At 46.1% G+C, this 15,619-nt stretch overlaps 1 protein-coding gene across 4 annotated transcripts; it reads left to right on the top strand.

Annotated features, from left to right (window-relative positions):
• The first annotated feature begins 232 nt into the window (after positions 1 to 232).
• On the top strand, positions 233 to 13,686 carry mud (mushroom body defect). 4 transcript variants are annotated; one of them, XM_017139730.3, is made up of 11 exons: positions 233 to 622; positions 678 to 882; positions 1,674 to 2,291; positions 2,355 to 2,458; positions 2,535 to 2,642; positions 3,307 to 8,925; positions 10,191 to 10,286; positions 10,350 to 10,663; positions 10,728 to 10,827; positions 11,119 to 11,406; positions 12,183 to 13,686. In XM_017139730.3, exons 1-11 carry the CDS (start codon positions 584 to 586, stop codon positions 13,350 to 13,352), a joined length of 8,661 nt encoding a protein of 2,886 aa, XP_016995219.2. In that variant the 5' UTR covers positions 233 to 583; the 3' UTR covers positions 13,353 to 13,686. The 4 variants fall into 4 exon arrangements, with proteins under 4 accessions (XP_016995219.2, XP_070075190.1, XP_070075191.1 ...); XM_070219090.1 differs by having other exon boundaries at positions 235 to 622; positions 13,460 to 13,680; XM_070219089.1 differs by lacking the exons at positions 10,191 to 10,286; positions 10,350 to 10,663; positions 10,728 to 10,827 and having other exon boundaries at positions 234 to 622; positions 12,183 to 13,684.
• The last annotated feature ends 1,933 nt before the right edge of the window (positions 13,687 to 15,619 follow it).

The following is a 15,619-nucleotide window of genomic DNA, read 5'->3' as shown; positions in this document are numbered from 1 at the left end:
ACTGTTGCGCCTCTGCCGCTGCTCTGCCAATGTAAGAAAACGATGCATCTTAACATTTCTGTTAGAAGCCGCTGAATATAACAGTTTAAAGCGCCACTGCGGCCGAAAAGTGAACCCTTTTTCAAAAAAATATCACGACATAAATATTTTTATTCTTACTCGATAGTATCGATAGATTCAATATTTTGACACGTTTTCCCACCGCTACCTCGCGTCCCCTATTTTTTTCAAATTAAACGACGCGCGAAAGAAATGTGTTTGCCGGTGTTTGTTCGTATTTAGTTACCTAGTTATCTAGTAGTCCCTGTGCTCGTCGAATGGAAGTGTCAAAATTAGTAGTTCGCCCCGCGTAGTCCCGTAGTCAGTGCCTGAAAATATTCCACACAAGCAAGTCGTCGAGCTCTGAGCTGGTGAAAAAAAAACCCTATATATTTTTCTTACTTTTTTTTCGGTCGTGTTTTTTTTGATCAAGTCCCGTTGCTCCGCTAGCAAAGTTCTATTGTTCTGTTTCTGTTTCTGTTGTGCGTGCAAAAGTCCCGTTTTCCGTTCGCCACCTAGTTTACCCTGCAATACCACCGATACAATGGACCTGCGCATGTGGCGAAAGATCCTCGTCCGCTGGGTGAGTAGAGGGATCCCGGGGTCTCCGATCATCCACTGACCCATCCCATTCGCAGATCGTCGAGTGCCAGTTCATCGACCACAACTTCATCACTTTGGAGCAGTCGGACATCGAGGCCTTCTTCTTGATCTACATCCAGAATGCCCAGGAGGCGCAGGAGGGGGCTGGGGAGGAGGAGAAAGAGAAAAAGGATGAGGAGACGGAGGCGGAGCAGGCTCAGCCCGTGGAACTCCGCTCGCCCCTGGCGGCGTTCCTCCGAGGTGAGTTCTGGGTTCGGGCTGCAGGATTGGGTTAATTGGTATTCCTGCCTCGAAAAAGTCTCCTAATGACAGGTCCCCTGAAAAAACAGGGTTGCCAGCATCCTTGATTACAGCTGTCATTTTTGGGGTGTCACATATCATTTTTTCATTGCTTATAAGAACTACCATAGTATTAAAAAAAAATTGTATCAAATATTTTTGGATCTAAAAACTTTAATATAGAAATATTTAAAATATTCTCCTAACGTCAAGTCTCCTGAAAAACGGGGTTGCTGCTATCCTACATTATAGCTGTCATTTTAGGGCATTAAATATCATTTTTTCCATGGATATGCGAACTTTGACATAGAAATATTCGCCTAGCATAGTATAATTTTTTTTGTTTTAAAAAATTAATATGGAAATATTTGACCACTATATAGGTTGTCTACCTTAATCAACCTCAAAGTTTTTTTTTAATTCTTTGGGCCTTAAAACTTTAATATAGAAATATTTCTTTTCAATTTTGTTTTGGGTCTAAAAACTTTAATAAAGTGATTTTAAAAAATGTATTTTTGGATCAAAAAACTTTAATATAGAAATATTTGACCATATATGATCACCTACCCTAGTCGACCTTTAAGTAATTGTATCTTTTTAACAGTTTCTCAATAAAACTAGCTTAATCAGTTGTATAATTCAGAGATCAAAGAACTTTTATAGCATTTCAGAAATTTATTTATTATAGGTTTTTATCAGTAACTTTTTTAAGACTATGATGCCTTACTAAAACCCCTGTCATTCCTTCGCAGAGCATTACCCGGAGTTCAGTGCCCACATGAGTAGCCATGGGCACCTGGTGAGCTCGGACTACGTGTTCGTGTACACGCTGCTCCTGCAGTACGCGTGCGTGAAGCGTCCCAGCATGATCTTCCACAGCATTTGCCAGCGGCTGCCCGCTCCCATGCAGCAACCGATGGCCAATCTCCTGGACCAGACGACTAAGGTACAGCAGCTGACGCGCCAGAATCTCCGCCAGATAATCGCCAATGTGGTGGTTGAGAAGGAGAACGGCGACTCCCCAGTCAGTCCATGTCAACCCAGCAGCAGCATCTCCCGGAGTCCCGAACAGCTGGCCATGGATAACACACCTGGCAGCTCCTCCTCCTCCTCCATGGCCGCCACATCGCCTCAGCCGCCGACCAGCACGCCACAGCAGGCCTACCACCATCGCGATCGTCTGCGCGTCCAGGTTTCGGGCAGCGACATGCCAATGCCAGCTCCTTCGACTCCCCGGACGGAGCTACTGGAGCAGCGAACACGGGAGCTGCGCGGTGTTCGCGCCCAGCTGGAGGTCGTGCGCTACGAGAAGGTGGTGCTCGAGGAGCAGCAGATGGAGAAGGAGGAGTTGATCAAGACGCTAAACAAAGGTATATATTCTAGGGCTTAAAACCCTGGCTAAGCTAATTCTAATTCAATTATCTCCTTTACAGATTTCATGGCCACCCGCAATGAACTGGCCAAACTGAAGAATGCCGCCCAAAATGTTGAGGAGGTCGATGTCACCGCCGAATGCACGCGAAATGAGTGCGATCATGTAGGTAGACCGACCATCTGGTGGTCAGGTAGTTACAACCATAAAGCGATAATAATAAAACTTTACCTCATTTCAGCTGAAGCGAAGCCTGCTCAGGGAAATCAGCCAGAAGGAGGCCATTATAACCGAATCCAGCGATAAGTTGCAGGATTTGTACGCCGAAAAGTCCGAGCTGGCCGAGCAGGTAAGCTACCTGCCTTACCTGTCTGATTTTATAGGCATTACACAAAAGAATTAAATCTGCGGGATTATAACATTTCACTTTTCTAGGGAATTTCCTAGGCTAGCCAAGTACATTTTCCAATTTTAAAATTTAATTATGTTTATTATAAGTTTGCAACGCAGTGAAGGAAACGTTTTCAACTTAATAAAATATATCACTTCCTTAGAGTCGATATAGCCTTGTCCGTATGTCCGTTTCTACGCAAACTAGACTCTCAGTTCTAAAGCTATAAAAATGAAACCCCTTTCCAAAAGTCCATTGAAAGGAAAAATATTTAAATTATTATATTATTTACATATAGCCATGTCCGTATGTCCGTCCGTTTGTCCGTTTATACGCAAACTATTCTCTCATTTCTAAAGCTATCAGAATGAGACTTTTCTTTTAGCTGCAATTGAAAGGAAAAATATTTAAATTATTATATTATTTACATATTTCTGAATTTCGAAAATTTTTTTTTTTAAATCTGAAAGTAAAATGAAATTTACTAGGAACAAAATTATAGCTTCGTGGAGTTTTATTGTTTGGAATATATATCTGGTCGAAGCTAGCTTCCCTTTTGTTCTTTGTGAATTCGTTTAACCACCATCGAAATAATAACATTTTCTATTTTCTCACTTGACAGTTAAGGGAGACGGGTCAAAGCCTTCTCGTGTGCGTGGACCGCATCCGCGATCTGGAGGCGCGCCTGGAGGAACTCAGCCGAATCGCATCTCGCAGGGAAGATGCGATCAACTCCCTTGAGCGCGACAAGCAGGAGTTGGATCGTTGTCTTCAGGAGGCGCGCGAGGAGTTGCACAATCGGCGGGAGGTCCTTAACGCATCATCGGACCTGCTCAACTGTTCCCTGTCGCCGAACACCACGCCCGAGAATCTGGCCAGCTCGGTAATTGACAAGCAGTTGCGCGAGAAGGAGCACGAGAACGCTGAGTTGCGGGAGGAGCTCCAGCAGCAGAACGACTCTCTGCTGGACCTGAGCGAGGTCATGGTGGGTTTCCTGCAGAGGCACAACGTCGATCAGGCTGAGGTTCTTATGCCAGTGACGCTGGAAGAGCAGCAGACTGCTCCCAGCATTTCGACGATCAAGAGTATTTTTCTGGAGGCGGTGGAAAAGGCCACGCGGTTGCAGGAACAGTGCGACAGTCAGGCTGCGAATATCGATGAGCTGCTGCAGAAAAGCCAATCGCTAGCTCAATCGCTGGCTGAACAGGAGGAGCACTTGGTCAGTGCGAAGGCCAGAATCGATGAGCTGGAGCAGGAGGCTGCGGAAGCCAGTCGTTACCATGCCAGCGAACTGGAAAGAAGACAAAAGCAGTGCAAGAACACACGTGAAATACTGGAAAAACAGAATCACAATCTAACTGCCGAACGCGATGAGCTCGAGAGATTAATAGTCAAGGGAGACGCGCACCTGGACGAGATACAGAGGCAGCTGGACGAGAAAGAAGCCCAGATGACCGACTTGGGTGTCCAGATTCGCGAGCTGCGCGTCAAGAACGAGTCTCTCGAAACGCGGATCAGCACGATCGAGGCGGAAAGGGACAGCCAGGAAAGCCGTTTGCAGCAGGAGCAGCTCCACCAGCAGCACTTGCGATCCAAGTACGACCTGTGCCGCAGCCAGCTAAACGACGCGCACGCGCAGATCGATGACTTGACCAGCCAACTGAATGCCCACAAAGTGATGCTTGCCGAGAAGCTGAAAGAGGTGGAAGCTAGCAATGCTCTCCTAACTATGTCCCTTAAGCTTAACGAGGATGCGAAGGTGGTCCACGAGAAGGAGCAGGCAAAGCTTCAGCTTAGGATGGATGAACTGAGCCAGGAGAAGGAGCAGCTTCAGGTTAAGATGGATGAGCTGAGGAAGGAGAAGGAGCAGGAACAGCTTCAGCTTAAGATGAGCCATCAAAAGGAGCAGGAACAGCTTCTTTTTAAGATGGAAGAGCTGAGCCAGGAGAAGGAGCACCTTCAGCTTAGCCAGAAGGAGGAAAAGGAGCAGCTTCAGCTTAAGATCAATGAGCTGAGCCAGGAGAAGGAGCAGGCGCAACTCCAGATAGATGAGCTAACCCTGGAGAAAGAGCAGCTCCAATTAAGCCTAAAGAATGAGCAGGAACAGCTTCATTCTAAGTTCAACGAGCTAAGCCAGGAAAAGGAGCAGCTTCAGCTTAAGATGGACGACCTAAGCCAGGAAAAAGAGCAGCTCCAGCTTAGCCAGAAGGAGGAGAAGGAACAGCTCCTGCTAAGTCTAAATAATGAGCAAGAACAGCTTAATCTTAAGATCAACGAGTTGAGCGAGGAGAAGGAGAAGGCACAACTTAAGATAGAGCAACTCCAGCTTAGCCTAAATAATGAGCAGGAACAGCTCCAGTCTAAGATCAACGACCTGAGCCAGGAAAAAGAGCAGTCACAGCTTCAACTGCAGCTGAAGATAAACGAAAAGGAGCAGCTTCAGCTGACGATAGACGCGCTGAGACAGCAGCTGAGCAACTTGAGCCAACAGACGGACGGTTTCCTCAACCGCATTACTGGCCTCATAAGGGGCAACAATGCCGTTAGCTCGATGGTCATCAGCTCGACGGGATCGGGGGAGCTAAGCGATCGTTTCGAGGACATTGAGGCGTTGCTCAAGCAGCAGACACTCGCGTTCGACACTCTGGAGACGCAGGTGAATGACTTGCTAAGCCAACTGGCCGTACTTTGTCGAAGCAATGCAGAGATCCTCCACGATAGTCAGCTATTGGTGACCAAGCGCAACCATGATGAGCAGCAGCGGGCGCAATTGGCCCAAACACTGGAACTCACAGCCGAGAAGCTGCGTGCCGAGATAGATCTACAGGACGCGGAGATTGCCATGAGGGATCAGCAGGTGGCCGGAATGGAGAAGCTCCTGAAGAAAGCAATGGAAAAAGTAGAAGCTCGCCTTCTGAAAATCTCTCCCAGCTCGGAATTCCCGGGATGCACTGATGTGCAGAGCCCCCAGCAGATTCACCACTGGATGGATCACTTTTTCGATTTGCACGATCAAATATTAGCCAGTCGTGATACTCTGGAGTCGCGCTACCAGGCCAACTCGAAGCTAACCGATCAGTTGGCTCGTTCCAAGGAGCAACTGGAGCAGCAGGTGCAACTGCTGCAGGATCGAGTCCATGCCAACGATCAGGGGCCGGTGGTCAAGCAGCTGAGCGACACCATTGCCAATCTGGAGCAGGTGAACGACAAGCTGAGCAAGGACAACATGAAGCTGCATAGCCTGCAGCTGGAGATGAGCCAGACGGTGGCCAAGAATGCCAGCGAAGTGGAGCGTCGGTCGACCAAAATTGCTCAGTTGGAGGCCTCCGACAGGCGGAGATCCAGCGATCTGTTCGATTGCCGCAGGAAGCAGGACGAACAGAAGGCTGAGCTGCGCGCGAAGGACGAGAAAATGGCCGAGATGAAGGAGATGTACGAGAAGCAGATTGAGGAGCTCAAGGCTACAAGCGATCAGCGCTGCAAGGAACTCGAAAAGGAGACGGAGGGCGGCAATCAGGATTTGCTGGGTAATCTCAAGGAAAATGAAGATAAGTTGGCCAAGCAGGCGGTTGAGCACAGTCAACTTTTAAAGGCAACGAAAGAAGAGTGCGAGCTGCGTTGCCAAGAGCTCGAAAAGCAGTTGGCGCAGAAGGATGAAGAGCAGTCTAGGCTAAAAACCTTGGAAGCGGAATGCCAACAGCGTTGCCAGGAACTCGAGAAGCAGCTAGCGGAGAAGGATTCGCAGTCGGCGAATCTCGTCAGCGAGCACGAGACCGCCGTTCAGTTCATCAAAGCGGAGCTGGAGGAGGCTCGCTACCAGGAGAATCAGATGCGCATCCAGGACAAGGAACTCCGCCAGACCATCGAGACGCACAAGCAGCTGCTCAGAGAGTCCACCTCCGATCTGCAGGATGCTCGCCTCCAGGAGGCCAACCTGCGCCAAACCATTGCCACCCACAAGCAACTAATGCTGGAGGGCGGCGGATCCGGCGGAGACTCCAGCGAGGAGCTGTCCAGCTTGCGTTCCAAACTCCAGGAGGCAGAAAAGCGGGCCGAGCAGCTTAAAACCAAGCTGGACAAGCAAACGAAGGAGCTATCGAAGGTCAAGGCAGCTAAACAAGAGGAGGAAAGGAAGGAGCAGCAACAGGAGGAGCTGAGCGAACTTAGGGGCGACTTGGAAAGCGCTGAAAGTCGCTCCGCGGAATTGCAAACCTTATACGACGATGCCACCGAGGAGATAATCAGCTTGAGCAATAAACTCGTGGAGGAGGAAAAGCGTGCGGAACAGCATAAGCTAGAACTTGGCCAGCTGAAGGAACAGCTGGCAATCGCTGAAAACTCCACGAAGGAGTTGCTTAACAAACGGGAGGAAGAACAGAACTTGCCAACTGAGGTGAATGCCCAGCTGGAAATCACTGAAAGCTCCGCGAAGGAGTTGCTCAGCCTGCGTTACGCACTGGTTACGCACAAACTGGCGGAAGAACAAAAGCTGACGGAGGAGCTCAAAGACGAGCTGAACAAACGACACCTGGAGCTGGGCACCGAAGCAAGTCGCAGGGCGGAACTGAACGTGCTGTACGACAGCGCCCAAAAGGAGCTAATCGGTCTAAGGACTAAGCTCCAGGAGGAACAAAAGCTAAGGGATCAGCTGGAAGAAGAGCTGATGCAGCAACAGAAGCAGCTGAGTGATGATGCCTCTAAGGAGGAGCTTCTCCGCCTGCAGAGCAACCTTCAGAACGAACAAACCCTAACCAATGAGCTCAAGGAGCAGCTGAGCAAGGCCCAACTGGAAGCCAGTCGAACTGCGGAACTAACCGCTTTGTATGACCGCTCCGAGCAGGAGCTATTCCGTCTGCACTCTAAGCTGGAGGACGAGGAGAAGCATACGGAGCGGCTTAAACGAGAGCTGAAGCGGCAAAGCGCAGAGCTGGCCAACGCGGAGAATAATGCTAAACAGACTCAAAATCAGGCTGAACTCGAAACGCGTGCTTCGAATTTATCACTCGAAAGGGATACTCTGCAGCGGGAGATTCACCTGGTCAAGGAGCGTTTAATCAGGGAAGAGCGCGAGTTCCAGGTGAAACTGGCCACTCTAGAGGACGACATAGAAACCTTGGAGGCGCAGCGGGATCAGATGAAGGCAGAACTTTCCCAAGCCACCGCATTAATCCAGGAGAAGGATGAGAATATCTGTAAACTAAACGAGCAGCTTTCGAAGCAGCAACTTGAGATTGATAGCCAGTCCAAGGAAATGGCAGAAACCAATCGACAGTTGGCGCAGCAAGCTAACGAGGTCTTGGAACTGATGGCTCAGCAGGAGCAGATGAAAACCGAGCTTTCCATTGCCTCCGCGTTGCTTCAGGAGAAAAATGAGAATATCTGTAAACTGAAGGAGCAGCTAGAGACGTTGGAGAAGCAGCGGGATCAGATGAAAGTCAATCTTTCCGATGCCACCTCATTAATCCAGGAGAAGGATGAGAATATCCTTAAACTGAGGGAGCAGCTAGAGATGTTGGAGGCGCAGCAGGAGCAGATGAAAACGGATCTTTCCAATGCCACCTCATTAATCCAGGAGAAGGATGAGAATATCTGTAAACTGAAGGAACAACTTTCAAAGCAGCAACTTGAGATTGATAGCCAGTCCTTGGAAATGACCCAAACCAAGCGACAGCTGGCGGAGAAGGCTGACGAGGTGTTGGAACTGCAGGAACGCCTGGCAATTGTCGACGAGTTGCAGCAACGCCTGGAGTCTGAGGTCGCCGGACGTAAACTGGCCCAGCAGCAATTAGCCGAACTCAACGAGCGGCTAGCCGATGTCCAGCAGGAGTTGGATGGCACACGTCTTATCCATGATGCCTGTCAGTTCGAGCTGGAGGAGAAGACGCGAGAGATCGAGGTCAGTCGCGAGGAGGCCGAGCAGCGCATTCGTGGCTATCAGGAGCGAGTGGAGCAACTGGAACAGCAGGTGGTTCAGTGCAACGAGGAGCTGGCCGAGCTGAGATTGACCAACGTCGGTCCGAGTGATCTCGGCGCCACCTACAGCAAGGCGGATGGCCCCGAATCCGATGTCAATCTTGGCCAGCTGCGCCCGGAGGAGGCCAACAGCAAGCTGGCCCTGGACTGCCAGATTCTGCAGGCCAAGTATCGCGATGCCAAGGACGAAATCCAGCGATGCGAGCAGAAGATCAAGGATCAGCGTCTCGAGATGGAGGGCAAGCTGGACAAGATGAAGTCCAAGATGGTAAGTCCAACTGTTTTGGGTTTTCTTAAGGTGCATGTTCGTCGTTTTGTTTTGTTTTTGTTTAGCTTTACTAACTTGTCCATAAATTAGGGATTGATGTTGTTGGTAGCGGTATCGTTTTGTGTTTTTACAGGTCCACTTTTTTTATTTTTATAGGATGTGTGGGGTATATTTATATATAATACACCAAAAGACCCGAAAAATCGGATTTCAATAAGGATGTGTGGGGTATATTTATATATAATACATATATGTGTTATATTTATATATGATACATAGTATTTTTGATCTAGTCCTTATAAAATATAAATTTTTATAGGGTTTTATAAAAGGATAGGTCTTTAATATCATAGAATTTCCTTATATGATAGTAATATTGATATATTTAATAAATTAAAGGAGAAACGCTCGATTTTCGTATCCAAATTAGCTATAAAAAATCTAATTTGAAGCTGCTTTTGCTTAGATCTATTTAACTGAATTGTCACATCATGAAATTAAAAATCATTTATCTTTCCTTCCTCTCTCCCTTATTCACTGCCTCAAAAAAACTAATTATCAACCATCCGCACCGTTATCCCATCCCAATTCCCCCAACTCCATCCCCATCCCAGCCCAAAAAGAAAAAGGCATGTACGCAGTCGTATTTTTCGGTCCTTCCGAGGGTTAATGAACAGATCGAACAGATCCCCTCGAAAAAAGAGGGGAAAGAAGAAGGGGCAGCAGCAGCAGCAGCAGCGGGGACAGAACTAGAACGAAAACTAAGACAAGAACTAGAAGAAATCAAGCGGCGTGGATGCGATAAGAATTGCAAGTGCACCCGAAATGCATTTTGCCTGGGTGCCACCGCCTTGACTCTATTGGGAACCATCTTTGCCATGGTCCTGCGCTTCAATGAAGCCAAGGTGGCCATCGTTTGTGACAAACCCAACGAGTTCTAGAGGCTGAGATGATAATAGAACCCTTAGTAGTTTTTGTTATTAGCTGTTTAAATGTTGTTTGTACTTTTATATATTTTATTTAAATATATTTTATATATTTCTGATAAATTAGCACTTTGTCCCAAAAAATATTTTTTTTTGTGTTTTGTTGTTGTTGTCCTTCTCACTGCTGTCTCTCACTCCATTCACCACCAACCCAAAATCAACCATCCATCCAACCAACCACCCACCTACGCGCACCTACACCTGAATTTACACCGCCTTAACTTGTCCACTTGCCTCATGCCACATGCCACACGGACATCACCATCATCTCAAACGTAGCGCTCCCTGTACACGGCGGAGGTGACGCGCATGAAGGAGAAACAGGAACGGGATGCGGCCAAAAGTGCCGCTGAATTGGAGGCCTTGACAGCCCAGGTAAATAGAAAAATATATAAAATATTATATAAATTATAAATGATATTAATCTCTACTACTTAGAATGCCAAGTACGAGGAGCACACGCGCAAGCTGTCCAACCAGATTGTCCGGCTCAACGAGAAGGTGCTGGAGCAACAGAAGCAGCACGCCATCATCAGCACCAAGTTGCGCCACCTGCAGATGCAGCCAGCCGTCAGCGAGGCAAAGGGGATTAGTAGTTCTTCAGCGGCTGCATCTTCGACTGAGGATTGGCAGCCCTTCAAGCGACCCAATGCTCCATCCTCCAATTTGGCCATGGAAGATGAGGAGGGCGAGGTGTTCAACAACACTTATTTGACGGATTTAAAACTAGGACGTGTTCCCACAGACATGACGTAAGATGTTTGATTTAATACTTTAGTGATTTATTTATTTATAATAATAATCTTGTATTTACAGGGCGGAGGAACTTATATACAGAAACTCATTGCAGCCGCCGCATCTGAAGAGCACCTATGCGGCCCAGTACGATCTGGGCAGCCAGGACGAGGATCTTAAAGTAAGCTCCGATAGAAGCAGCAGCAGAAGCAGCAGCAGCACCAGAAAACCCAGCACACCGGCGGCCATGAAAGCCAAGTTTGCCCGCCTGATGCGACGGCAGTAGAACGAACAAAACATATTTATCTTAGCCCCCCAACCAAAGACACCGAGTGAGCTTTTGTGACGTGTCCTGTGTTCGTTTAAACAAATCTTGTCCTGTTTTTTGTTTCGTTCTTGTGCTTGTCCCATTAATCCTGGCACTAAAGGTCTAAAGTTTCTCACTAAATACGTATTTATTTTTTATTTACAGGACGGACCGCACAGTCTTGACGACAGCATGAGTGCGCTGCTGAGTTCTTCGAGCACCGGAGCTCGCAAAAAGTCCATGGGCACGCACTACAAGCGACCTGGACCACCGACGCCGAGCAAGAACGGCGGACGTTTGTCCTTTGGCAGCTCAGAGCCACCGCGCGAAATCCTGCGGGAATTTGGCGGCGACCATCACAACCACAATAGCAACACCTCCAAGACGCCCGCGCGCTTCAAGTTCCTCACCCAGCGCTTCAGCGTTGGCAGCAGCACGCTGCCCCGGGACGAGGTGAGTACTTTGATCGGAGGAATCCGAAGTAGAGTAGATTTGTGCTTTTCAATGTTTTGCTTGTTTTGTGGATTGTGATTTTGGGCTGCGGCTCAGGTGAAACTGAACTTACGGGGGCCTTCGTTAGGCTCAGACTTTAGGATTTTAACTACATTTTAAGGTAATCGAAATATTTGCTAGGAAAATGCTAATTAATTTTATCGTAATTGAAATTTAGCTAGGAATGTCAGAACAAAAACTTGTATGATTATATAGAACTTTGATTTTTTTAAATTGATTTTTTTTAAAAGGTTCTTTGTTTGAAACTTAGTAATGCCTGTTATCTGTGTATTTATTAGAAAGTGGAAATATCTATAGGCTCTAGAAAAATTAAAAAAAATTGCACTGAAATTTTTGACTATCCTATCAGTTTGGATAGCGACACAAAGAAGAATCGGCGTGTGCCCAATGGAAGTCGTGTTACCGCAGGCTTTCTTTGTGACTGCAACAACAAAAGTTCTACAGTGGTTCAGTAAATAAAATAATAAATTGACTTTCTAATAATCCCCCATAATTTTCCCCTTAAAATATTAAAAAATATTTCAAAACTATAATTTACATGGAAAGTGCAGGGCCCCTAGTTGAAAGTTCAGTGTTGTAGATAATTATATTAGTAACTTGGGCTGTAACTTGGATAGTTTGAGAAAGTGTCGTCTGCGTACTCGTGTTGTCTTCGTCAATGTCGTCGTCCGGTCGTCATCCTAGTGACTCGACCTCTGACCTGACCTCTCCCACAGCTGCCGCAACGCAAGCGGTCGACCCTTCTGACCGGAATACAGCGACGTAGGTTCCGCCAGGCGGTGGGCTTGTTTTGCACATCGACGCCTCGCAAGAGCCGCTCCTACTACGATCAGCAGCGTCTGATCCGCGCCAGCGATGCGGAGGTCGAAGAGGAGGAGGTGGAGGTGGAAGAGGAGGAGGAGATAATGGAGGAACCAGGAGCTGACCAGCAGGGCACTCCGCACTTGTCCACTGCAGCGCTATTGGCCCTCACCAAGGGCAACACTCGCCGACTGACTAACCATGGTCAAGCGAAGAATCGCAAGAGTCGCGCTTCACTCTGCCTGCATGGTAATATTTTCTGCGCCAAAAGTCGACCGGTGGCCTTGAAGGTGACCTCCTCCGGTGGTGGCAAGCGACTACAGCAGCGCCGCAAGTTGCGCCAGGAGCGGATGGGTCGCTTCGATCAGGCCCGTCAACTCGACCAGATGTACTCACCTGAATCCCCAGCGGAGAACAACAACTACAGTTTGCATAATCGCAATGAGGAGCAGCAGGAGAAACCGCTAATGGGTCAAACGATGGTGCTGGAGAAGCGGAGTCTGGCGGCCACTTTCAGCGTGGAACAGCACAGCGGCGAGACCTTGGAGCAGCTGCAGTTCGAGTCGGAGAACCAGATGGCCACCACCTGGGCAATGGCATCGGCGGATGAGACGCAGGAAGTGTGGCATTTCGAGCAGCTGTGCCAGGAAACCGAATCCACGGCGCCCTTCCAACTGCAGCCGCTCAACTACAAGCAGGATGAGCTGAAATTGCCGCAGCTAGTCCGATCCTGCAGCAACATCACCGATGCCAGCGGCACCACCAACATGACCAGCACCTCGTCACGCGGCTCCTGCACCACCTACTCGATGGCCAGCGTGCACATGACGCCCATACCGCACATCAATATCACCTATGTCCAGCCGGCGGGCTCTAACCGAACTAAATCCACGTCCAACCGCTCGCTCTCGTCTCAGTGCCTCCGAATCCTTGGACGCCTGAGTCTCGGCGAGCGGCTGATCGTGGGCTTGGCTCTGATGGTCGTGATGCTGGGCCTCTTTCAGCTGGAGCACAGATCGATGGTGCTGGCCCTCACCGTTGTCCTCGCTGCCATGGTTTTGATCCTGCTGACCACTCGCAATTAGAATTTATAAAACAACATCCAAGCAAAATCAAGCAAAACCCAAGCAAATTGCACAAATTTCGCTTAGTGTAAAGCCCTTAGTTCATCAACATCTCGTTCGTTTTTCAGAACTCTCCGCCCAAGCGACGTCTCAGCAACATGTTCAAGCGCAAGTAGTATTATCCTACTCATCGCCGATCTTCAAGCGGATATAATTTTCGGATAAAATTTAAATCCTCATTTATTATTTTGACTTAAGCCTTTTTTTTTTCCTGTTTTCCTCTCAGTAAAACTCGTTTTGGATATAGAAATCTATGTTAAAGAATATATATATATATGTTTTAATGGTACAATATCAAGCCGAACATAACGAAAATAAATTTATGTGTACATATCAAACAAAATGCTGTCTTTCGTCTTTAATGCGGAAAAATGTGTTGCGCTCAGTGAGCGAAAAAAATGCGGATTTCTATCAAGATAATTATCATTTATTTGGGGGTGGGAATAATACAAAAATGATTCGATTGTAATTTGAATATTTTCTAGATCAGCTAGTGGAACGCTTAGTTGTCAGCGCTTTTTGGGAAAATCTGGTTTACTGATTTTCAGAAAATAATACAATATACTACAAAAACGGTTAAAAACTTCTTTGATTTTTTTATTTTAGATGAAATATATTTTTGTAAGAATATATATATATGTACAGTGTATCAATGTCTTCAATTTTTAATATATTAGATTATTTTTACTCTTATCTAAGAAACTATCAAGATTCAGAGGTTGTCTTCAGGTTTCATTTAAATAATATAATATATAATATATTATTACCTCACTTTCACTCTTATCAAGACTAAGAGGTTGCCTTCAGGTTGAGTGTCAATATCGGGGGGCGTGAAAACGGCAGTACAAGCGGCCAGAAAAAAGAAGTTCAAGAAAACCTGCTCCGGCCAAGGTGAGCAGGAGGCTCGCTCCACCGATCGGCTGACTTACCCACTGACTAACCGACCAACCGACCAACTAGCCCGAGTCCGAGATCTGAGAAATCGGGGACTGTTATGATGCAATGGCAAGGCTAGCGCGAAAAACATATTTTTGTTTATCGAGAAATTAAAGGCCAATTAAATGCCTGGGAACAACAACAGCTTTGACTAACCGCGGTTATAGGCAAAATATAATATAAGTTTAGAACATTGTAAATATGAAGAATATTTACATATAAGCCAGAGATTTTCAATAACAAACAATATTTACAACGATTAGAATGGATGAATATGAAATAGAACTGAATGGTATTAAGAATCCTTAATTCAGATATTATTGATCAGAGGGTTTACCATCAAAAAACACTTCAAATTTATGGAATTAAGAATTATGGATATAAGAATAAATATAATAAATTCACTTTTTTTCTTAGCTTGGAATTAGTAATTATAAAGTATTTATTAAAAAGGATTTAAATGTCATTGGTTCATTGCTAAAAATAAAATTAACTCCAAAAGCTTGGCAGGTCCAAAGTACAAATATAATCGGATCAAAATTAAATTAATATTTTCATTGTAGCCATGATATTCTATTTCTGTTTAGAATAAAAATATGAAGCTTAAAATAGCAGAATAACTTTGTTTTGATTCGAATAACCGCGTTCGTGACACTAATCCAATTTTCAGTTAAAATAAATCGTAATTTACGGCCCCACATTGTTCTGTTTGCTATTTATCAAGTTTGATTCTCTCATTCATTTCGAAATGTCTCCTTTTGTCAAAACTTAAGCTCTGGGTTCTATAGGTATTCTATAGAACTGCAATCGATTCCTGTCCGGGGATCAGTGCCGAAAATGACCGGGATCCCCGCTTCGCAAATCCCTGGAATTGCGTTGTCATCGTCAACAGGTGCGGTCGCCAGTCAATCTAGCTGATCTAGTTGATCGGGTTCAGATATAGATATAGATATAGACATAGTCTAGAGTCGCTAATGCATATTTCAATATGCAAATCGATGCGATTACATCAATGGACTTGAATAGCTTAGTAAATTCCTCGTTTGTCCAGATGTGCTCCGGGTAAAAGTACTTTACAAGTATCTTTAATGTTATATTAATATTTGAATACCCAGTTTTAAATGCTTTTTTTGGTTAGTCTCTTTTTTTACAAATAAAATCTACGTTTTTATCTATACGAATTTAAAGTGCTTGGTTCTTTGATCTTATCTTTTAAAAATATAAGTAGGGAACTACATTTTCTATTATATTTTGATAATAAACCAATTTCAAGAAAATTCCCCTTTTTCCGT

This window comes from Drosophila takahashii, chromosome X (assembly GCF_030179915.1).
Source record: "Drosophila takahashii strain IR98-3 E-12201 chromosome X, DtakHiC1v2, whole genome shotgun sequence".
Classification (NCBI taxonomy): Eukaryota; Metazoa; Arthropoda; class Insecta; order Diptera; family Drosophilidae; genus Drosophila; species Drosophila takahashii.
The sequence above is the reverse complement of the archived record's forward strand: the minus strand, read 5'-3'. Positions and strand labels throughout refer to the sequence as shown.